Source organism: Notolabrus celidotus, chromosome 24 (assembly GCF_009762535.1).
Source record: "Notolabrus celidotus isolate fNotCel1 chromosome 24, fNotCel1.pri, whole genome shotgun sequence".
NCBI lineage: Eukaryota > Metazoa > Chordata > Actinopteri > Labriformes > Labridae > Notolabrus > Notolabrus celidotus.
Window position 1 is genome coordinate 11,777,099 of NC_048295.1, and position 24,189 is coordinate 11,801,287.

Sequence of the window (24,189 nt, forward strand, 5' to 3'; positions counted from 1 at the left end):
CTTGAAAACCCTCCTTAGTCTAGAGCATGTTGTGTGAAATGCCTCAGTCCTGTGCTCATGCTCGACACTCGACAACAGACAGGTGTCCTGGAAGCCTCTTCTTCTTCATGTGTGTATGAAAGATGCCCGGAGGCCCTGCTGTTTGTAGTCACTCCTGAAAGGAGGCATGTGTATACACGCCGATGCCAAAAGCGGAACACTCAGTCATTTTGTTCTTCCACAACAGCATGTTTCATGCCCACTTGAAAGCGGCGCTGCCTTATGCCAAGAGATATGCATGTTCCCTCAACTGGAGCCACAGGGTTCAGAGCTGGAGCTCCTGTGGGTCCTGTTGTTGTTGGGAGTGAATGGATGTGTCATTAAGTGATGTTCGTGTACAGAATTACTTAACTGGGTCTTATTGGGGGATATAGCTAGCTTCAGAAAAACTAGCACCAAAAAACCCCCCAGCTAACGACTCTTGGTGAAACCACTTTACCGCCTTTTTGGGGAAAGTGCTCCTTTTTTAAAAAATAATGATTTATGAGGGGGGAAAAAGTATAAATTGAGTTTATAGAAAAAAAAGTAAAAATTAAATTTAAAGAAAAAAAATATGGAAAAAATTCAAAATTTAATTCATAGCAAAAATGTTAAAAGGCAATTTAAAGAAGAGAAGTTGAAATTCAATTTATATATATATATATAAAAAAAATTAAATGTATGATAAAAAATCTAAATATAATAAAAAAAAAAATGTAAAAGTCCATTTATAGAAAAAAGTTGAAATTCAAGTATAGAAAGAGTAAAAATTCAATTTATAGAAAAAAAATAAAAAATTCAATTTAAAGAAAAAAATGTAACATTCAATGTAAAGAAAAAAAGACAATTTATTGCAGAAATTTTAAAAGGCAATTTAAAGAAAACAAGTTGAAATTAAATTTATGATAAAAAAAATCTAAATTTAATCTAAGAAAAAATGTTACAAGTAAATTTATAGAAAAAAGTGAAATTCAAATATAGAAAAAGTTAAATTTCAATTTATAGAAACAATTAAAAATTCAATATATAGATAACATTTTTAAATTAAATTTAAAGAAAAAAAGATAATTTATAGCAAAAATGTTAAGTCAATTTAAAGAAAAGCTGAAATTCCATTTATATATAAAAAGTTAAATTTTCATTAATATAAAAAAGAACTAAAAATTGAATTGAATTGAATTCCATGTATAGAAAAAAATGCAATTAATGGAATTTAAATTTTTTTTTAATTTATAGCAAAAAAGTTAAAAGTAAATTTATATAATATCAGATGATTTCTGCTTGTGTAGTTAATGTGTTGATTCATAAAAGAGGGTGCTGCAACATGTGCTTTTCAACTTCCTCATTTCCAATCTTTGTGCTAAGCTAAGCTTAGCGGCTCCATAGTAAAGGACCAGTACCAGAGGAGGAAAAAATCTCCTTAAAAGCTGTTGGCTATCAGTGCAGACACCCACACACTGGGAAGCTGCTGGGTGACCATAGAGAAGTAGTCACACACTCCACTGACACACACACACACACGCACGCACACACACTCACACACACACTTGGCAGTAGCCAGGCAGCCGAAGCCTTCAGATATGCTGTTGACAGAGATTATCAGCACAGTCCTCTTGAGACCTTTCGCTCTCCACATGCGAGTTTACTCTGGGCCAGACGAGGCCCTGATGAGACTCCACCTGGTCCAACTGAAGCCAGAGACCTCCAGATAGAGATACAGAGTGAGAGAGGAGGAGGAGGAGGAGGAGGGAGAGAATACGGTGAGGAGACAGGAGAGGGCCTCGTAAAGGGAAACATTTGCAAATCGGAAGGGAGTTATGTAAATGGGTCAGTCATTAAGGCCTCCTAAAAGAGAGGGTGCCAGATTGGGGCCAGGGGCAGGCGGGCGGGCAAGTAGGGAGCATAAACCCATTATGTGAATGGGCCTCTGTTTTCAACGTAAGCTCCTGGTTCTCTGTCCGTTTGATTTAAACACAGATTTTAGTTTCAGAGGATTCAGTCCTAGCTTAAACACTAATAACAGCAGAGGTTGGTAGAGTGTCTTTAAACAGTGTTTACCTCATCAACCTGTCGCATCCTCTCAGGCCGGTCACTCATTGATATCTCCTTCACTTCTGTAGAACTCAATGTTTGGGCCACATTTACACCACAGGTCTGAGTGATCCAATCTGAAAACACCTGATAAACATTAACAAACAAGCCTTTTTTTTTTTTCATTATGCACTTCAAGAAAAACGGCAAAATGTGGGATGAGGATAGATTTTAAGAAGGAAGATAATAGTTGAATTTATGGAGAAAAAAACTCAAATTTGAATTTATAGAAAAAAAATTAAATTAAATGTATAGAAAAATATGTTCAAGGTCAAATATAAAAAAAGTAAAAATTCAATTTATAGGAAAAAAAGTAAAAATTAAATGTATAGGAGAAAAAAATTCAATTTATAGACAAAAAGTCGAAATTCAATTTATAGGTAAGGTAAAAAATTCCATTTATAGATTAAAAAAAAAAAAGTAAAAATTCAATTTATAGAAAAATGTGTTCAAGGCCAAATATAAAAGTTTAAAAACTCAATTTATAGAAAAAAAGCAAAAATTAAATGTATTGAAAAAAAAGTATTAAATTTATAGACAAAAAGTAGAAATTGAATTTATAGATAAAAATGTAACAATTCAATTTATAGAAAAAAAGTAAAAATTCAATTTAAATAAGAAAAGTAAAAATTCAATTTATAGATTTTTTAAAAATTAAATGTATAGGAAAGAAGTATTCAATTTATAGACAAAAAGTAGAAATTGAATTTGTAGATAAAAAGTTAACAATTTCATTTATAGAAAAAAAGTAAAAATTCAATTGAAATAAGAAAAGTAAAAATTCGATTTATATTTCATTATTTACTATTGCTCCTGTTAGCCACTTGTGAATCCGGCATCATTATATATTTTGACATTGTATTGAAAAGTTTGACTACCGGCATTTCTTTGGACAGCTATGTGTTCTCTTCCTGCTTACAACAGCTGTTGTAGCTACAGCAACCACTGACGCATTCTGCTGAAAGTCGCCAGTTAACATGGCCCTGACGAAAACCGTAACACCGGTCCCTTATTTACATCCTGGTTTTGCACTCACTGTCAATAAAGATATATATTTTTCTTTTCATGTATAATTAGTGGCCAGCCAACCACTGAGGAACAACATACGATGGCAACTACCTCTATGGCAGGCCACAAGACCCGGCATATCGCGACTTTGGCAGGGCATGCTATGACTTGCTTGCCGCGACATAGACGTGGCATATGCCGCTGCTGTTTCGATCTCATACATACTTAATTTTGGCCAAATCAGTTTGTGCAGTTAGTTTATTTTAGATTTGAGAACAGCTTCCTCCCATCAGCTCAATGAGTGATTTGGGGAAACAGCGCCCTCTGCTGGTGGTGAGCAAGGAACTCCAACTACAACAACAAACCACATTGCACCACGTGGTCCCCACAACTTTCAGTCAGCAGAGCGATGCCCTTGCAGTAGCATTAGCATTAGTATTAGCATAGCTAGTTCGTCATTACGGAGATCTCCAATCTGCAGCAGTCGAACGTGGACGTGAGCCGGGAACGCGTGAAACCGGAAGTCCCTGGGAGGGTCATTCAGTGTTAGGTGGTTTGGCGCCCCCGTGTGGCCAGATTCAGTTTTTGCATGAGTGCAAATAAAGAATTATCAAAAGCAATCAAAGCAGGATGGAGTATTCTGACTTTACAATCCCCCATAGCTTACACACTTTTTAAAATGTAAGCCCCTTAGCCCATTAGTTCAACAATTTCATGGATTCTTACACGTTTGGATGTAAGGACAAGCGATGTTTGAATTGCTTTGATGACATGTTGAACAACTGGTCCCAAGTACACTGTAGGTCTCATTACAAAAAGTAGCAATGCAACAGAAGGTGACTCAAAATACAACCCAAACAATTTGTTCAAGATCTGGACAGTTGTTTTAAAATACGACAATATGGGAAGTATGTGCACAGCTGTGTTGAATCGAAGCTAATCCCCATGGAGCTCAGTCTGTCACATAGCTGTCAGTGAGACAACATCATGTGTCTGATGTGACACCTTCAAAAACCTGGTGTACAATTTGCACAGGAAGGAAAGAGCAACACCTGAGCTCATCTGTCAAGAGGCTGGAGACGGCTTGTGGCTTTGAAGACTTCACAGAGAACAGCCACATGCAGTCACGCGGCCACTCGTCTGACTGTGTGGGAGGTGATGCAACCTGGTTTGGGCGTTTGAGTAAAGGTTATCAGTCCAAATTCAGCAGACTTCTAAGAACAGAATATAGTTGTTATTGTAACGCAGCGACAGGGATGTTGTTGTTGTTGTAAATATCATCTCCCTTTAAGATAGGCTATCATTTGTGCTGCTAAATTCAACTGTCACAAGATGCCGTCGTCGTTACTCTGAGGGCGTTCCATAGACCTGGAACCCACTTCAGGAAATGGCAGTACAGGCTTTTATTTGAAGCATGTTTCAAATAAAAGCCCCCCTTAGATCTTAGGCTTAAGTGTGCTACTTTCAAGAGTTTGCACTGATCAGAGATTTGGCCCACATCAGGAGAGCGTGCTGAGCCTCTGCTGCTGGAGAATCCTAGAAGAAGTATCTGACTCCATCTAGTGGTCTTGCATTGAAACAGCAACACTGTAGTTCCAAGCTGTCTCAGTCACCACTGCAATAGCATAAGCATACATGTCTGTATGTGCAAATGATGTGCAATGGACTATATGTGGAATTACACCGGCGATTTGACAATGATGTGCAGTACACCGTCACTTTAATGGTCTCTTCATTCCTGCTTTGTCTTGAACATAGTCGTACACCCAGCTGTTATATTCAGGTCTTTGTAAAGTAGTCTGTAGTAGCAGCAGACAACACTTGTGATGCCTAGCTTAAAAACAAGTGTATTACTATGATCAGAAGTTAAAGTGCTTACATTTTAAATTTTTTTCTATAAATTGAATTTTCACTTTTTTCCCCATAATTTAATTTTTACTTACTTTCTATGAACTACTTTTTTTTCCCCCATTAATTGAATTTTCAACTTTTTCTATGAATTAAAATTTACTTTTTTCCCCGTTAATTGAATTTTCACTTTTTTTTTTCCATAAATTGAATTTTAACTATTTTTCATAAATTAATTTTTTACTTTTTTCCCCATACATTTAATTTTTACTTACTTTCTATAAATTTCATTTTTATTTATTCATTTTATTTCCATAAATTGAATTTTTTTAATTTTTTCCTATAAGTTAAAATTTTTACTTTTATTTTCTTCCATAAATTAAGTTTCCACTTTTTTTTAATAAATTAAATATTTATACTTTCTTACCTAAAATCTATCTTATAGTGCTTGGGCATGACAGTGCGCTAAGCTAAATGCTAATATCAACATGATAACATACCCACAACTATGGTGTTATTTAGCCAGTGTTATATTTCTAGTGGACACCAGCCAAGTGTATTGCGTTAGCATGCTAATTATGCTATTAGACTACAGCTAAGGCTAACACAAATGTCATTTGTTTTTTTAAGAACTTCGTCCTAATGCAAAGTATTGCTTATAATTACTCTGTATCAGTATGACATTTCATCCAATCATTGGTCGACAGATTACCAGTAAGAGGGAGATCCTCTTGTGCACAGTTCATATAGTGCTTTTGTCCAGTTTGTGAAATTCGTGGAAAAATGAACGTACACGAAACTTAACTGGCAGGCTTTTTAATTTTATTGGCATTTTGCAAGACATTCTGTCCACTGAATTCCAGTTACAATAAATGCATAACAACTGTTTCATAGGATGTTACAAGGATTACCTCAGACAAAACAAAAAAAAAAAAATACTTTGGCTGCTGTCTGGTTTTTTGTTTTCATTTATTTACAAACAAAGAAACGTACTAGTACTTGATTAATCCTAATTTTACCCCACTCATTCAGGTGGACAAATCATGCAGCAGAGCTTTAATTTGTCAGAAGATCATGATATTGCTGAAAGAGGCTTAGGAGAACGAAAAGCATAAAAAAAAAAGAAGGAGAAAGAGAAAGAGCGATACTGCAGCGGTCACAGTTCAGGCTAAAAGTGATGTAAATAGACACACAATAACAATATTATCAATTTGAAAAATAAAAAGTGCAAAGGCAATTTCTCCATTTGGGATGATTAAGAATTCCAGTTAAGAACTTGGATGGCTAAGATAACGTTTTTCTCTCCCCCCGTCACGCCAAGTGAAGCAGATCCACGAATCATACTGTACAGAAATTCTTCAAAGTGCAAATATTATGAATTGGCATAAGCTGGTATTTACATTTCATTTTCTAGATGACAGTTAAAAAACTAAAATAAAAACGTCTATCTTTGTCCAGTTTAGGCTCCATTCTCAAGGGGGTACGAGCTCGAAGACCCTCATGCTGGACCGTCAGTGTGGCCCCCTGACGTCGTCGCTGCTCAGTCAAGGGACTTCATCAAACACCAGCCTTAGGAATTTTAATCTAGTCTAATCAGAAAATCCCAGAGAGGAGGTACAAGTCGGGGGGTTCTCTAAATCATGCACCACATGCATGACCGCTCACGTTTTTCATTGGTTTTATTGCGTTGCATTTTTCTCTGGTTGATTTAAAACGCTTCCGTTGGCAAGTGAGTGAAGTAAACACAAACACTGCTTGACCTGAACATGGGAGCAGGTCTAAGCTCTACCATGGGAGGTCGACACGAATACCTCAATTGCATATGACTCTCTGTGGAGCATCACTCGAGTTGGCCTACCTACCTACCTACTGCAATGCATGTTAAATGCTGATCCAATTCCAAAGCACAAGAGGCTAAGCTCTTCCACAGTCCAAGCTCAGGGCCACTTATCTCTGAAGCGGCCTTTAAAAAGAAACAAAACACTGATTATTCAAGGAGCGATTACTGAAAAGCTCCTCTTTAGCTTACAGATGCTGTTTTGCCTGAAACAAAGCAGAGATGGGAAAGAAGAGACTGTTGTTACATGTTTACAGGAAAGAACTGAGCCCCAGATTGAGATACATACTGATTCTGGTTTGTTGTTGTATTTGCTTTTGATGCGTGCGAAATCTCAAATTGCGCCGTGCATAGGTTCAAACGTCCGAATGGCTTACAGGTGAGTCGAGAGAAGTGCGTTTGGAGGGAGATCCTCTTGTGCACATTTTGGAGCTTGAGCCTGTTTTTAGTTTCTCGCAATGATTCCACCAGATCCGTGTCGAGCAGGACCGCCGGACAAGCTGGAGTCATGTGACCTGAGGTTTTCACTGAATCAAGGATTCTCCTCCTCCTCCTCATCCATGTTGTCTTTCTAGTCCTCTGAAAACCTCTGACCTGTTGACTCCAGGCCTGGCTCTGCTCATCATGACTGTTTGTTGTTGTATTTAAGTGAAATACGATCTGGTGTTTTATTCTGAAAATTAACCGGATGTTGTCATATTGTTGTGGCGTCTGACTTCCTGTCCCGCTCCATGTGCTCTGTTGAGATTGATGCGTCGTGCTGCATCATCCGGCAAACACAGAAGTCTCGCGTGTCTGATCGCAACGGAGTGGATCCAGTGGAAGTTAACACATCTGACGGGTCAGAGACAGGACCGGACACGGGATCTGGTGGAATTTGTTTTGTTCAAAAGCTCGGAGGTTTTAAAGACGTTAAAAGTCCGGCGCTAGCGGGGCTTAGCGAACGAAGAAGTTGTAACAGAAAGATGAAAAGTGGAACTAAATTCTCGTTTCGTCTTTCAGGAACAAAGGTCGAGTTTGCTTTAAAAGCACTACAATGCATCAGGATCTGTGATATGTAAACTGACCTGTGCGTGTACGCGCGTGCTTTCCCCCCCCCAGGTGGGCATCCTTCAAATTGCAGTTTCCAATTTTTTTTAGGGTGGATGCCTGTTTTCAAAACGCCACATCACACAGGAAGTAAGACTCGTTCGGAACGCCCTGAAACAGAAAGGCGGAATGGCAAAACGAGGGCGAATAAGCTGCGTTTAGTTTGGGGACCCGTGTTTGATCCAGGTCCCCAAAAGTCCCGGTTCCACTTCCAATAGGATTTCATTCATCGTTCAGTTGTGCTTTTATTTCCTGTGTCGCCGTCTTAAAATAATTCTGCTTTTTGGATCTTCAAACTGAGGGTCGGCTGAAGGTTAGACGCCTTTAAAGGACTCTTGGGAGACACATTTGTGAGTGTTTGGTGGAACAGACTTTGTTGAGAGCTTTGAATCAAAGGGAAATGAAAACACACGAAAACAAAGCCGGGGAGGAGATCTGATCATCAAAGACCTGTTTGGGGCTCGGTTTTTTTGTGAGTCTTGTTATGTTTTTAATGAGACTGCTTTGCTTCCTACGTCTTTCCTTCATTCCTTCCCCTGTCTCCTCTCTTCACTGCAAGGCTCCTCGGTCAGGTCATTCGAGGGGGAGGGAAGGAACTTCACATTGGAAAGGAATGGCGACGGTAAAGAAACCTGTGGAGGAAAAGAAAGAATAAGAAACTTTCTTCTTGCTGTTATGATTCTAAGAGTGTGTGTTTACTTTGAGTAGAGGAAGAAGAGGCGTGTTTACTTTTAGTAGAGGAAGAAGAGGCGTGTTCTGTGGGAGGTGGCCATATTCTCGGACATGTTGCGGACTTTAAGGTAGTTCACGAATCCCCTGAAGAAGAGCAGCAGGCCTGCGGAGAGGAAAAATCCAATATGAAAAATATGATACATCAATGAGAATAAAAGGGACAATCAAACCATCGTCCTAGTACATAAAAATTCCAAAATAAAATACAAAATAAAAAATATAAAAGATATATATATCACCCCTTTTGTTACTGCCCAATCTCTTGCTCTGCCTTTACCTAGCTTGTGCCCCATAGCCTCAACGCTGCACTGACGGCCCACTTACACAATCATTATTTAAGCCTCAGCCTCCCCCTCCCTCTTTTTATTATTATTAGTTAGTTATATTATTATTATTTATGTAGCTATTATATTAATTTTATGTATAAACAAACTCTTACAAGTTGTTTTTTTACTCCTTTTTTAAATTAAATGAGTTCCTCTTCATCTCTATTTATATATTTTTATATATATATATATATATATATATATATATATATATATAATAAATATATATATATATTTATTATCTACTTCTTTATTTATTGTTATACATATTTATATATATTATTGTCTACTTATTTAATTATTTTTATACATGTTTATATATAATATTACCTACTTAAGTATTTTCATACGTTTGTATATATATATATATATATATATATATATTATCTACATATATATTTATTTATTTTTACAGATGTTTGTATATATTATCTACTTATTTATTTTTACACATGTTTATATTTGTATCTACTTATTTGTTTATTTTTATACATGTTTATTTATATGATTATGTACTTATTTATTTATTTTTACATATTGATTTATATATTATTATCTAGTTATTTATTAATACACATGTTTATATTATCTACTTATGTTTTTTTTTATACATGTTTATATATATTATTATTATCTACTTATTTATTTTTATACATTTTTATTTATACATTAATATCTATGTATTTTTTTTTTTTTTTTTACACATGTATATTTATATTTTATTATCTACTTATTTATGTATTTATTTTTACACATTTTTATTTATATATTTATAATCTGCTTATTTATTTTTTTGTGTTTGATATTAACCCCAGGAAATTGATAATTATGGAAACTGTCATTCAGCTGTTTCTGTTTCATTATCATTAATGATATAATATATTTATTTACTTTCCTATTATTATTATTATTATTATTGTTTTCTCCCTCTTTCATTGCTTACTTTTTATAGGTTATTTTTGCTCTATTTTTTTTATAAACATCAATTGTTTTTTGTTTGTTAGGTTTTTTGTTTTGTTGTTTTGTTTTTACCTTTTTTTTTCTGTTTGTCTGTTTTTTGTTTTTTTATGTTTTCCATATTTGTGCCTTGTTTACTTGTTATTCTGTCTACCATCACTTGGTCACCCTTTTCTTGTAAAACACATTTCTTGCACAAAAAGAAAAAAAAAGACAAAAAACATTAATCACAGGGATTTTTCCATTCAATGACGATTGAGTGGTACTCACCCAGCAGCAGGAAGATCCACCAGAGCCAGTATTGACCATTGAAGTATCCGGTGAAGTAGTCCGAGAACTACGAAGAGAAACACCATCCCTTTCAGTTAATACAGAAGAACACACTACATAAAATAAGGATGTGACAGATGTAAAGAAGTAACGCTCATACCCTGACGATGAGGATCCACTTGATGAGGGAGAGGCCGAAGCCGCAGATGGCTCCGTATCGTCCGGCGATGGTGTTGGTCAGACAGAAGGACAAGCAGAACCCGATCCAGTTGAACAGGAAGGCCACTGGAGTGACAAAAAGCACAAAGGAAGAAATCAGCCACCATACATCTTTGGTTCCTGGGGCACCTTTGGCCTAACAGTCGATTCCAGCCTCGACCATTTACTGCATGTCATCCCCCACTCTCCACTCCCCCATATAGATGCCACTTGACAGTCAAATCCAATATCAAATGTTGGCTATTTCATCCAATCTCTGTCAACTCAAGCCCAGAGTGTCCATTCCCAGTCTTTTCAGCATGCTATCAAACAAATATTTTGAGCAAAGTTCCAGGAACTTTTAGTTCCAGAAGGAACTCTTCCAGGAATTAAATGGTTCCCGTGGTGGCAAACAAGCCAGTGACGTATGTAGAAAGAATAATTTTAAGTAATTGCAGTACACTAAGCCGTTTCAACATGGCCATGGTAGAGATTGCCCGGTGTTTCGGTTTAAAGAGCGACCCAGTTAAGTGGAGACTTTCAGCCCCATGTTTCCCTTACAAATGTCTTTAGTTCATAATTCAATTCTTATCTGATGAGGATATTTTTATATAAAATATTAACTAGAATGCATTCCCGTAGACTCCTCCCGTGTTTCAGTAGCTGTTGTAAACCCGACAGCTGAAGGTCCCCAGTTTACAGGGTCACACTTGTTACCATAACACCGGGAGCTGATCGTGACGCATTCACAGTAGGCTTGAAGCTACTGCAACACAACTATTGAATCAACCAAGTGAATCACAGGTGTGTGTGATGTTATTGTGGACGTTAGGGGTAATAAAAACACAGTGTGTACTCCAATCAGAAACGTTCAGCATTGCAGGCCCCGCCCCCCCTTAGTTCCTGGACCTTTGGAAAGTACTACCACCAAAGTAAGGGCTTTTCAAGGGGAGATTAACTACCCCAGAGCTAAATTAAGAACCTGAGTCCTGCTGTTAAAATGCACATAGTTCCTCAAAACGGTCCTTAGTTCCTGGGGAAACTTCCTGCAGTCGAAAAGCACCACTGTCAGGTTTTGGTATTCTTAAAAATGTCCTGCAAATAGGGGTGCTGTTGGCCTTGCAGTTTAAGCGTGCGCCCCATGTATGAGGCTATAGTCCTTGTTGCTATAGTCCCCCTCTCTCTACTCCCCCACGCTTCCTGTCTCTCTTTAGCTCGCCTGTCAATAAAGACCAAAACACCCCAAACAAACAAACAAATACAAGATACGCATCAGATAAAACGTGACTTACTGAAAAAGGCCAACATGAAGATCCCATCATTCCCAACTCGTAGCTGATCAGCGTCACTGAAATCATCTCTGGGTGGGAATTCATCGTCCTAACACGTCAACGCAAACACGTCAACGCAAACACACACACAAAGTATATTTAGAGGAAGCAAACAAGTCCAGTTAAGAAACAAACATTTACAGACACACCCGCTTTAAGTCAACAGATTAGTCTTCCTTTCTGTCACTTGGATCTCAACCGATGCTACCGTTAAGTAACTCTTGAATCCACAACCCCATTTCCACTTGAAGTGGCCCTGGTGCTAGTTCTTGGCTGTTGCTAGTACTAGTTCAGAGTTGGTTTAACAAGAACCTCTTAAGAACCAGCTAGCTTTGCACGTCCCTAGTCCCCTGCTCCCAGCCCATGATGTAAGCACTACTTCTACTTGCTCAACAAGAAGTTGGTGCTACTCTGGAACCATTTTATCAGGTTTAGGGACAGTTCTTAGGTGGTCGAAACACATAGAACTTGTTCCAAATAAGGCACTGGCCCCACACCATCCCTGGAACTGACTTGTATCCCTTTTTCACCCAGTCAGTTCCAGGGATGGTTCAGGGCCAGTGCCTCATCTGGTTCCAGATAAAGGATAAAGGATAAAGAACTGGTTCCAGATAAGGCACTGGCCCCAAACCATCACTGGAACTGACTTGTACCCCTTTTCCATCAAGTCAGTTCCAGGGATGGTTCGGGGCCAGTGCCTAATCTGGGACCAGTTTTTTTGTGTTTCGACCACCTAGGAACTGGGCCCTAAGACAGAAAAATTGGAAGCACCAACTCCTTGCTGGGCTACAAGAAAGAACCACTTACATCAGGGGCTGGGGACTCACTTGGTACTACTCAGGAACTTTTTGTTCTGGTTTGGGGACAGTTCTTAGGTGGTCAAAACACAAAGAACTGGTTCCAAATGAGGCACTTGCTCCAAACCATCCCTGGAATTGACCTGTGCCCCTTTTCCATCAAGTCAGTGCCAGGGATGGTTCGGCGCCAGTGCCTTATCTGGAACCAGTTCTTTATCCTGTATCTGGAACCAGATTAGGCACTGGCCCCGAACCATCCCTGGAACTGACTTGGTGAAAAAAGGGTCAGTTCCAGGGACGGTTCGGGGTCAGTGCCATGAGAGGTAGAACCTTCAGTTATCAGGCCCCTCTTCTTTGGAATCATCTATCCCTTTACCATCAAGTCATTTCCAGGGATGGTTCAAGGCCAGTGCCTTATCTGGGACCAGTTTTTGGTGTTTCAACCACCTAGGAACTGGGCCCTAAGCCAGAAAAAACAGTAAGCACCAACTCCTTGCTGGGCTACAAGAAAGAACCACTTACATCAGGGGCTGGGGACTCACTTGGTGCTACTCAGGAACTTTTTTTTCTGGTTAAGGGACAGTTCTTAGGTGGTTGAAACACAAAGAACTGGGTCCAAATAAGGCACTTGCTCCAAACCATCCCTGGAACTGACTTGTGCCCCTTTTGCCATCAAGTCAGTTGTGGGATGGTTCGTGGCCAGTGCATAATCTGGAACCAGATAAATAATAAAGAACTGGTTCCAGATAAGGCACTGGCTCCAAACCATCCCTGAAGCTGACTTGTAACCCCTTTCCATCAAGTCAGTTCCAGGGATGGTTTAGCGCCAGTGCCTAATCTGGGACCAGTTTTAAGTATTTTAACCTTCCTAGGAACTGGGCCCCAAGCCAGAAAACCGATAGCACCAACTCCTTGCTGGGCTACAAGAAAGAACCGCTTACATTAGGGGCAGGGGACTTGTGATGTGGCTCTCTGGTTGCCTTTGCCCATGGAAAAGCTAGCTGGTTCTTGGAAAGTCTTCGCCAACTCTGAACTAGCACCAGCACCAGCCAAGAACTAGCACCAGGGCCACTTTGGTGGAAAAGGGAAGGTACCAAATTGATTTTAAGGACTGTGTGTGAGCATTCGTCCTCACCCGAGGCATCACCTCCACAGTCGAGGCAGCCATGGCAGCCGCTTTGGCCTTCTCTGCTTCATCATATGTGGGCAGTGAGGTTGCAACGCTGTAGGGAGGAGGCACTGGGAAGTCGGGTTGGAAACTAGACTCTGTTTGGACGATGAAGAGAAAAACGAGGTAATGTGAGGGAAGAAAAAAGGAAGGCAAATCACAGCTGACTCATGAGTAAGGACATTCCACAAACTGCCACATAAAAAGAGCCACACAACCGCTGCTGTGGCTGTTTGTGGAGGCACTTTCTGGGAAGTGATTCCACCAAGAGATCCCATTCATACACACCAGGCGATGCAGCAGTCGCTCCCAGGTCGATAAAAGCGTAGGGGGGCGGAGGTGCGTCAGTTTCCCCCTGAATCCTCGAACATGACGGCTCTCCTGCTGCGAGGGCAGGAGCAGCGCAGGCCTGAGCTTGGGCCTCGCTCTGGTCCTGGCTGCACGCGCCAGCCTGTGTGGCTGCTGCTGCTGCTGCTACTGCTGCTGCGGACGTGCACGGCTGCTGCTCGCTGGTAGACGCCTCTGAAGAGTCGTCCTCATTGTGCAACTGTAGGAGAGGATGAGACGGGACAGAGGGCACAAGATCAGCTGATCAGTCAGGCAGGAAAGTGTCGGGGCTCAGGGGAATGTTCAGCCTGTTTCAGGTTTCTAAAACTGGCAGCAGTCTTGATCCAACAAACGGAGGACTGGTGGGCGGCAGTCACTGGGATCTGACAGAGGCTGGATGCTGTGTTTGGGGGATTTCAGCTGTTTTACAGTCTGACATCACAGCTGATGTCTAACAGCAGCCCAGACGTAATCAACAGATTATGTAACATGAGCTTTGCACAATCTGTTTTTGTTTTTCAACAGGCAGAAAAACAAGCACATTAACAGAATGTGGTCTTTTTCAGGATTTAACATTTCAGTTATTTCATAGTACTAAGAAGAAGGTGTTTTTTTTCACTTTCAAGTATTCTTTTGAGTTGAATTTAACGTTACTTAATCAGGACAATGCAACTGAAAATAGGTCAGTTATAGCTTATAGCTTTGAAAATGTTAAATTCTGCTCTTTGGTTTGGGCTTTATATGTACAGTGTAAATACAGTATTGAGTGAAATTAAATGATACATCAGAGAGAGCTCATTGTCTTGTGTTTTAAGTTTAAGAGACAGGTGTGATTTATTTATTTTTTCATATCTGGATATCTTGATTTCAATATTTTCATGATCTCATCTCATTTGAATAAGAATTGAAAAATGGCTAAATCAAATTTTTCGTTATAGTTGAAATTCTTTAACATTGCTTTTGACTTTTTTTTTCATCATTCTGAATTTAACCTCAGATGTAAAAAAAAAAAAAGAAATTATAATCTAAAAAATGTTTGTCTTTCCCTGCCCCCTTGAAATCAGACTTGTTCTCAGAATTGTGACTTTAATCTCAGAGTTATGACAAAAATTTGAATTAATTCTGACTTTTATCTGAATTAAAAAAACTATGAAAAACATTTTCTGACTTCCATCACAGAACTCTGAAATTAAAGTAGGGATTAACACTTTCCCTGATTATGCTGACTTTATTTCATAATTCTGACTTCAATCTCAGAGGTAAAAATTTAAATTACAGCTTAAAATCAATGTGAAAAAGCCGGTTCAGCTTGTTCAAGCTGGGAGGTACGGAGATAATAAGGGCCCCTGAAAAACATTTTGGGAGGGTGGGCAAGCAAAGAATGTTTTTTAAGGTGTCATTTTTAAAAAATGTAATTGTCAGATAAAAATAAGAATTCTGCCTTTTTCTTAAACATTCTGACTTTACACTCAAATTCAAACCAAAAAAATTAAAAAACTGCTTAAATTTTTTTTTTGTTTGCCGCCTCCAGAATTCAGACTTTTTCTTCAGGATTGAGACTTTAATCTTATAATTCTGATTATTTTTTCAGAACACTAAAATTTAAGTCATAATTCTGACTTTTTACTCATAATTCTGATTTTAAAAAATTAAAAACTACAGTTTAAAAAATGTTTTTCTTTCCCGGAGATCTCAGACTGTGTAGGGTAGAGAGTGGGGGAAGACATGTTGCATATGGTGGAACCAGCGATCCAGCAACAAGGTCTATAGCATACATGGGGGCATGCCAAAACCGCTAGTATCTAAATAGTATCTTGATTATCTTGTTGTATTTTCTGTTAATTTCTGAAATTCATATATAGACAAGATAAGCATTACCAGGATATAAAACACTCCTGCTGATATTTATGGTTTGCATTTTTCATTACTGGCCTTTAATAAATTCACATATCTGTGCTTGTATTTGCATTTATTATTAGTGATCTTAAGATTTTGGTTTCAGTACATTTTGGGTATGTGAAAGCCCAAATAGAATTTTCAAGAGTTTAATTTTTTTCCTGCAATTCTTTAGTTCTATGCTTTATTTTGAAAGTGCGTTAAATCTGTTGTGAAAGACTTTCAGTTGGTGTTGATTTTGGCGCCCTCTATGGACAAATCTGATAGCTTTCTATTCTAGTCAATGTGTTAACTTCCACTGGATCCAATCCGGCTGCGTCTCTAGTTCGGCGGTCGGAACGCAACAACGCAACGGATCAGATGCGCAAGACTTCTATTTTTGCCGGATGCCAGAGCACGACGCATCAATCTCAGCCGAGCAGATGGAGCGGGACAGGAAGTCAGGCACCACAACAAAATGACAACATCCTGTTCATTTTCAGAATAAAACGCTCTTGATTCCGTGAGGAATGTACACAAGCTCAGTCACCACTGTGATAGCTAGCTTGAGTTGGAACATAATGACTGGTGTCATATGTGTGTTTGCTGGGCAGGGTACGAGCATCACTATTTGCCCCCATCAGAATGTGTGATATTGTCAGCACACACACACCGTGGGGAAAGTGATCAGTTAACGAGTGTGTGTGCTGCAGCTGAGAGAGCTGGTGGCAGACTTAAGTGCGTTAATTTTCGCCTGACGAAGAGCCAGAAGCCGTCTGAAATTACAGAGGGTGAAGGGAACATGACGGCTACAGAGCAGCTTCAGGGGAATCTAAGAGAGGGAGGCTCACTCTCTCTGTTCAACCAGGCCTTGAGAATGACTCACCTTGTAATGTTGTGTTCTAACATGACGCTACAGCTGATATAAACCTTCATTGGTTGAATAATACCCTGTAATAATAACACACAACAGCCACTGACTAATCATGTGTTGCACTGCAGACGCTTTGATTACCTAAAGCAGAATCAATGTGGAGAAGCTGGTTCAGCTTGTTCAGGCTGGGAGGTACAGAGAGGATAAGGGCCACTGAAGAACATTTATGGGAGGGTGGGCAAGCAAAGAATGTTTTTTAAAAGGTGTCATTTAAAAAAAAAAATGTAATTCTGAGATAAAAATAAGAGTTCTGACTTTTTCTTAAACATTCTGACTTTATTCTCAGATTCAAACCCAAAAAATAAAAAACAGCTTAAAAATTTTTTTCTTTCCCTGTCCTCCAAAATTCAGACTTTTTCCTCAGGATTAGGACGTTAATCTTAGAATTTTGACTATTTTTTCAGAACACTGGAATTAAAGTCATAATTCTGACTTTTACTTATAATGCTGCTTTTAATCTCAGAATTAAAAAGAAAATGACAGATTACATTTTTTTTCGTTCCCTGCCCCCTAGAAATCTGACTTTTCCTCAGAACTGTGAATTTAATCTCAGTAATCTGACAAAAAGTTAGAACTCTGACCTTTTCCTCATAATTCTGACATTTTACTCCAAAAATAAAAAAAACAGCTTCAAAAATGTTTTTCTTTCCCTGCCTCTAAAATTCTGACCTTTCTTCAGAATTGTGATTTTATTCTCAGTACTGAGACAAGAAATTTGAATTGTGGCTTATTTCTCATAATTCTGACTTTCTTCTAAGAATTCTGAAATTAAAGTAGGAATTTGCACATTGCCTGATAATGATGATTTTTTTTCATAATTCTGTCTTTAATCTCAGAAGAAAAAAAAAACAGCTTAAAAAATGTTTTTCTTTCCCTGCCCCCCAAAATTCAGACTTTTCCTAATAATTGTGAATTTAATCTCAGGATTCTGACAAAAAATATGAATCATTACTTATTCCTAATAATTCTGACTTCAGTTTGATAAAACAAAAAAAATACAATTTAAAAAAAAAAAGATTTTTTTGCTAGTCCGCACTCCAAAATTTAAGAATTCTGAAATTTAAGTAGGAATTTACACTTTCCCTGATAATGCTGATTTTTTTTTCCATAATTCTGATTTGGATTTCAAGAGTAAAAAAAAAAGATTACAGCTTAAAAAAATGTTTTTCTTTCCCCTGACCTCCAAAATTCACTTTTCCTCAGAGCTGACTTCAATCTCAGAATTTTTACAAAAAATCAGAATCATGACTTATTTCTAATAATTCTGACTCCAATCTGGGAATTAAAAAAAAATTACATTAAGAAATTCTTTTTTTCATCTCAAAATTCTAAAATTAAAGTTGGAATTTTTCCCTGATTATGCTGATTTTTCCCCCCATAATTCTGACTTTAATCTGAGAATAAAAAATGAAACCAAATACAATGTAGAAAAACATTTTCCTTAACCACGCTCTAAAATAATGACTTTGTTCCCCTTAATCGCCTTGAAGTATGCGGTTGTTCCATTTATTTGTGTTACCTTATTAAAACAACATCACAACCCTTCATATACCTTAGTTTAGTTTGCATCCTGAAAAATAAAACATTATTGAAAATGTCACATCAACCCATTTTATTCCTTGAATTTAGTTTCTGATTATAACTTAAGTGTTACATAGAAGAGATGACTGAATCATCTATTTTAAGTCACTTCTTCCATTGAGCAATAGTAATTATCTTAACCACAAAAGGGAAAAAACGCCCTTCATATGCCATCTTAGGTCAGCCTGATAACAAAGAAGTCAGAGCTGAGTAATCACAGAGAAGAGATATCCAGTCAAAGCCATACGTCAGCATGCACTAAATGATCTCAACTACTCCCTGGAAGTCATAGCACCTTCTGAAAAACTCCCACGAGCACATGTTTGATGTGCGAGGCGGTGACTGGCTGAGAATCAAGGACAAAAGCATAACGCTCCCTTGCGCATACGCCGTTACATAAGATCTTGAGAAAGTAGCCGCAAGCCTCCTTGTGAGTCTTAATGACTCAAAGGTAGCAGAAACCTGGACGCCATTTAGACAAGAAGAAGAAGAAAGCTGGAGGGTAGAATTTGGGAAAGTGTTGAAGCGTAGTCTGGACTTAGATTCTACAATATCAGATCACTTGTATCTGATTGGCTAGAACCTTGAAGTACCCATTCCCCAGATGTTCTTATTAAGTTAAATATTATTGAATTCAGTTGTTGAAATCTGCACTTTGGCCAGGGTTGAAAAGTTAAAGCGCAACACTCATTTGCTTTGGCTGACTCTTGACCCTTAGGAATTGTCACTCCCGTACCCAGAACTGCAGGCTGTGGAAGGGAAGCCCAATCCAGACGTGCATTTGTGTTTGATTTACTCGTGTTTCCCCATAATACCAACTTAGTTTCATATCCTCAGAGTTCTAAAAGCACCGACCAACCAAACACAGAAGTGGGTTAAAGTTCCTTTATAGCATGTCATAGAGTGGCCTATCACGGTGACAAGGCAAAGTGTCTCATTATCAAGAGAACACTAAGTAAACAAGATAAAGAGCCAGAATCAGCACCCAGGATGTTTTTAGTGACCCTTTTTTCACTACTGGGCCATCCCAAAATAATCACAACTGCTCCAAATTTGGGGTTCTTAGTTCTCTAGGTCCCAAAAACCTCTCTAAAAGACATTAAAAGAGTCTCTTGAAGCATAGGGGAAGTAAAAAGATAAGATACTAGGGTTTGCTAAGACTAAATTTAACATTATCATTCACAAAAGATCTCAAATTGACACTTACAAACTCAGAAAGTTGTATCAATGTAAATGACTAATCATTGCATAAGGGAGTTTACACGGTAGACTTTGCTTTATTTGTCTTTTTGAGAATTTAGTGAATCATAATGTTAAATTCAGTGTCAGCAAACATCAGTGTCTTATTTTGGGACGTCCTTCTTTGCTTCAATAGACTTTTTACCAAATGTCATACCCATGAATGTAATATTTACAACTTACATTATCATGCCCAAAACTAGAAATTCAAGTGTAAAAATGTTAAAAAGGAACACCCTTAGAGCTGGTTCTGGCTCCTGGCCTGTAATAACATTGCTTCTGTGAATTTTAAATATATACCTGTGAATGCAATGTTTACAACTTACATCATCATGCCCAAAATATGTCACAAATATGTTTTTTTGGGACCCAAATTATAGGCTAACTGAAAATTTGAGTGGAAAAATGTTAAAAAGGAACATCCCTAGAGCTAGATCTGGCTCCTGGCCTGTATTGCTTTAGTGAATTTTAAATATATATCCATGAATTCAATATTTACAACTTACATCATGACGCCCAAAATATGTCACAAAAATGTGTTTTTGGGACCCAAATTATGGGCTAACTAGAAATTCAAGTGGTAAATGTTAAAAAGGAACATCCTTAGAGCTGGTTCTGGTTCCTGGCCTGTAATAACATTGCTTCTGTGAATTTTAAATATATATCCATGAATTAAATATTTACAACTTACATCATGACGCCCAAAATATGTCACAAAAATGTGTTTTTGGGACCCAAATTATGGGCTAACTAGAAATTCAAGTGGAAAAATGTTAAAATAAAGAACATCCTTAGAGCTGGATCTGGCTCCTGGCCTGTAATAACATTGCTTCTGTGAATTTTAAAAATATACCCATGAATTCAACATTTACAACTTACATCATCATGCTGAAAATATGTCACAAAAATGTTTTTTTGGGACCCCAGTTATGGGCTAACTAGAAATTCAAGTGGAAAAATGTTAAAAAGGAACATCCTTAGAGCTGGTTCTGGCTCCTGGCCTGTAATAACATTGCTTCTGTGAATTTTAAATATATACCTGTAAATGCAATATCTACAACTTACATCATAACAATATGACACAAATATGGGTTTTTGGGACCCAAATTATGGGCTAACTATAAATTCAAGTGGAAAAATGTTAAAAAGGAACATCCTTAGAGCTGGTTCTGGTTTCTGGCCTGTAATAACATTGCTTCTGTGAATTTTAAATATATACCCATGAATTCAATATTTACAACTACATCATGACGCCCAAAATATGTCACAAAAATGTGTTTTTGGGACCCAAATTATGGGCTAACTATAAATTCAAGTGGAAAAATGTTAAAAAGCAACATCCTTACAGCTGGTTCGGGCTCCTGGCCTGTAATAACATTGCTTCTGTGAATTTTAAATATATACCTGTAAATGCAATATTTACAACTTACATCATCACAATATGACACAAATATGGGTTTTTGGGACACAAATTATGGGCTAACTATAAATTCAAGTGGAAAAATGTTAAAAAGGAACATCCTTAGAGCTTGCTCTGGCTCCTAGCCTGTAATAACATTGCTTCTGTGAATGTTAAAAGTATTTCACAGCCACATAAACGTCAACCAGATGCTACATTCCTTTTCCAGTGCTAATGACAAGAAGCTATTTAAGTTAGCTTGTCAACAACCACCTAGCTTAATTAATGTTAATTAAATACTTAGTTTTTTAAATTGAATTGTCATTCTTCTACGAAACACAGATTTTGAAATGTTAAGATTATCTAGATTATTTTAGCTAGCTTGCTACTGATAGCCTAACCGATGCGGAAGTGCTGGATTAGAGACGAAACTGTTTAAAACACCAGCAAAGACACAACACTGGTACAGGTTCACTACAGCAGCAACATGGAGTCTGTTGTGTCTTCTTATAGAAGTCTTTCTAGTTTAATATCACAAAGTAAAGAGGGGTGTTTATTCCACCACGGCCTTGTTTTCCTGTGACAGGCAGGCCAAGCTAACAGCTATCAGACGGTGTTATGGTCCCGTTGGTTCCACTCACCACTTGGTAACGGCTTGCTGGGTCCATCCCGACGAGGTTCAGCTGGCAGGAGAACCAGCCGAGGAGCTTCTAGAGAGATCTACGTGAACTCGGAGTTATTCCTAAGTGCGCACTGCCAGACAGAAGTACTGAGCTTCAGCAATGCTAAAGAACAGGGAGACTCCGAGGAGAGAAATGGCTGCACTGTACACTGTTCGCTCTGAAAAACACAAACACTGTAAAGTTACGCCCCAAAATCCACAACTTCCGTTTGGTAGTTTCAAAATAAAATCACACGTATTCATTAATTATTAATCATGAAAAAAGTATGAGGGATGTTAAAAAAAATTAGATGTCTTTATGCAGAGTGTCTGCTGTATCTTTTTACTATTATCATAAACAAAAAAGCAGCAATGAGGCTCAAGCAAATTTCAGATTTCAAAGATTTCAAAGTGACTCTAAGATAAGATAAGATAAGATATTACTTTATTGATCCCCCAGGGGGGAAATTCAGTTGTTACAGCAACCCAGACATGAGTACAATCAAGAAGAAGTTTCAATAAGTAAAATAAAATAAAAATAGATAAATAAAGATAGAATACATTTTAGATATACACAATGTTACAATGGAATTTAGATTAAATAGCAGTAATTAAAGGCAGTATTAAAAAAGGTTTCAGTAGTGACAGGTTGACATGGAGTGATTATGGTTGGTAATGACCAACGTGGTGCAGTCTGTGGCCTCCGTTACTGTTGATGGTCTGATGGCGGTGGGCACAAAGGAGCGCCTGAAGCGTTCAGTCTTGCACCGTGGTGGAATGATGCGCTGACTGAACGAGCTCCCCATCAGCCACAGCTCATCATGGAGAGGGTGAGAGGGGTTATCCAGGCTGACTCCAGACTGTCCAGTTCTAGGCCAACCACAGAGCGGGCCTTCTTTACCAGCTTGTTGAGCTTGCTGGCCTCACCCGTCTTGATGCCTCCACCCCAGCACGCCCCAGCAAAGAACAGAGCACTGGCCACCACAGACTGGTAGAAGGTCTTCAGAAGCCTGCTGCAGACACTGAAGGACCTGAGTCTCCTCAGGAAGAACAGTCTGCTCTGTCCCTTCCTGTAGATGGCATCAGTGTTGGTGGACCAGTCCAGTTTATTCAGTTATTTACAGCGATCATATAAGACAAGATAAGATAATACTTTATTGATCCTCGGGGGGGAAATTGGTTGTTGCAGCAACACTGACATAAGCACAAATCAAGAATAGTTTAGATAAATAAAGAGTAGAACAAATTTTACTCTGTAGCAACAAGTTAACGTGGTGAGATTATGGTTTGGTTATGACAGATTGTAACAATATAAATAAATATATATAGGTATGTTATATGACTGTATGAAGATAGAGAGAATAGTAAAAATAAGTGCTATATAATAGTAACATGATCAGTTGTAGTAAATAATAGTAATATAATTTAACATAGCATAATATAATAATAATTATATAATATAATGTAATATGCATTATAATAATAATAATATATCATCAGCCACAGAGTCAGTACAGGATGGGCGGGGTCAGCGATGTGAGTCTGGCTTCCATTGCTGTGTTATGTTAAGTTTTTACTTTTTAGCACATAACTTTTTTTTTTTTCTCAAGTATCTTTTTGTTGGGAAATTATGTTACATACATTCAAGATTTATATTCGGGTCTCATTTATAATTTTTGGTTATATGTTCTTTGATTTAAGAAGTGTAATTGTACATCAAAACCAACAATAATTAATTTAATTTTGTATTATATCATAGAACAATAAAAAGAAAATAAATACATAAATGAATAAAAGACAAATGGATGAATGAATGGATTGAATAAAGTAAATAAATAAATTAAAATAATTAAAAACAAACATACAATCTCCTGAGTTGTCCGGAAACTTCTAACCACTTCTTCCCTCTAAAACATATTTTTACTTATAATTATGAAGTCCAAATTAGCCCCATGAAAAAAATACTAACAGAAATATTTTTGAGTACTAATCATTTTTATCAACTACATTTCTTTTACATTCTTGATTACTTTCTTCACATGCTAAAAAAAAACAAAACTAAAAGCCAAAAGGAACTGGAGTAATGTTCAGTTCTCTCTGATGATGTAGATGTTTTATTTTGAAGGCGGAATCCCCTTATATTTGGTTTTAGTCTTACCTTCCCTAACTTGATGACAGGGGTTGGTCACGGATTTCCACAGCTCGAGGAAGGGTGATGACGCAAATCCATATGAAATGGTGAGAAATTCGGCCACAAGGTGGAGCCAAAGGCCACTTACATCACAACATGCTTTCTCTATGGACAGAACTTTACACACTATTTGATATCCTGTGTATTAAGGGAAATAAGATGCATGGGATTCTGTTACTTTTGCATGAAAAAACAACACTCAGTTTTAAAAATAACTACATTACTTACCTAAGAATGGACTCAAATAATAATGCCAAAAAGTTTCAAATAAACTGTATTTACAAACAATTTTATTTTGAAGGTCACACAAAG

At 37.8% G+C, this 24,189-nt stretch overlaps 1 protein-coding gene across 1 annotated transcript; it reads right to left on the reverse strand.

The window, feature by feature from the left end:
* Nucleotides 1-5,765: 5,765 nt before the first annotated feature.
* On the reverse strand, nt 5,766-21,902 carry ndfip2 (Nedd4 family interacting protein 2). Its single transcript, XM_034678194.1, has 8 exons — nt 21,667-21,902; nt 13,959-14,217; nt 13,638-13,768; nt 11,667-11,754; nt 10,337-10,461; nt 10,177-10,243; nt 8,621-8,726; nt 5,766-8,523 (listed from the first exon to the last, which is right to left on the reverse strand). Exons 1-7 carry the CDS (start codon nt 21,691-21,693, stop codon nt 8,623-8,625), a joined length of 801 nt encoding a protein of 266 aa, XP_034534085.1. The 5' UTR covers nt 21,694-21,902; the 3' UTR covers nt 5,766-8,523; nt 8,621-8,622.
* Nucleotides 21,903-24,189: the final 2,287 nt, after the last annotated feature.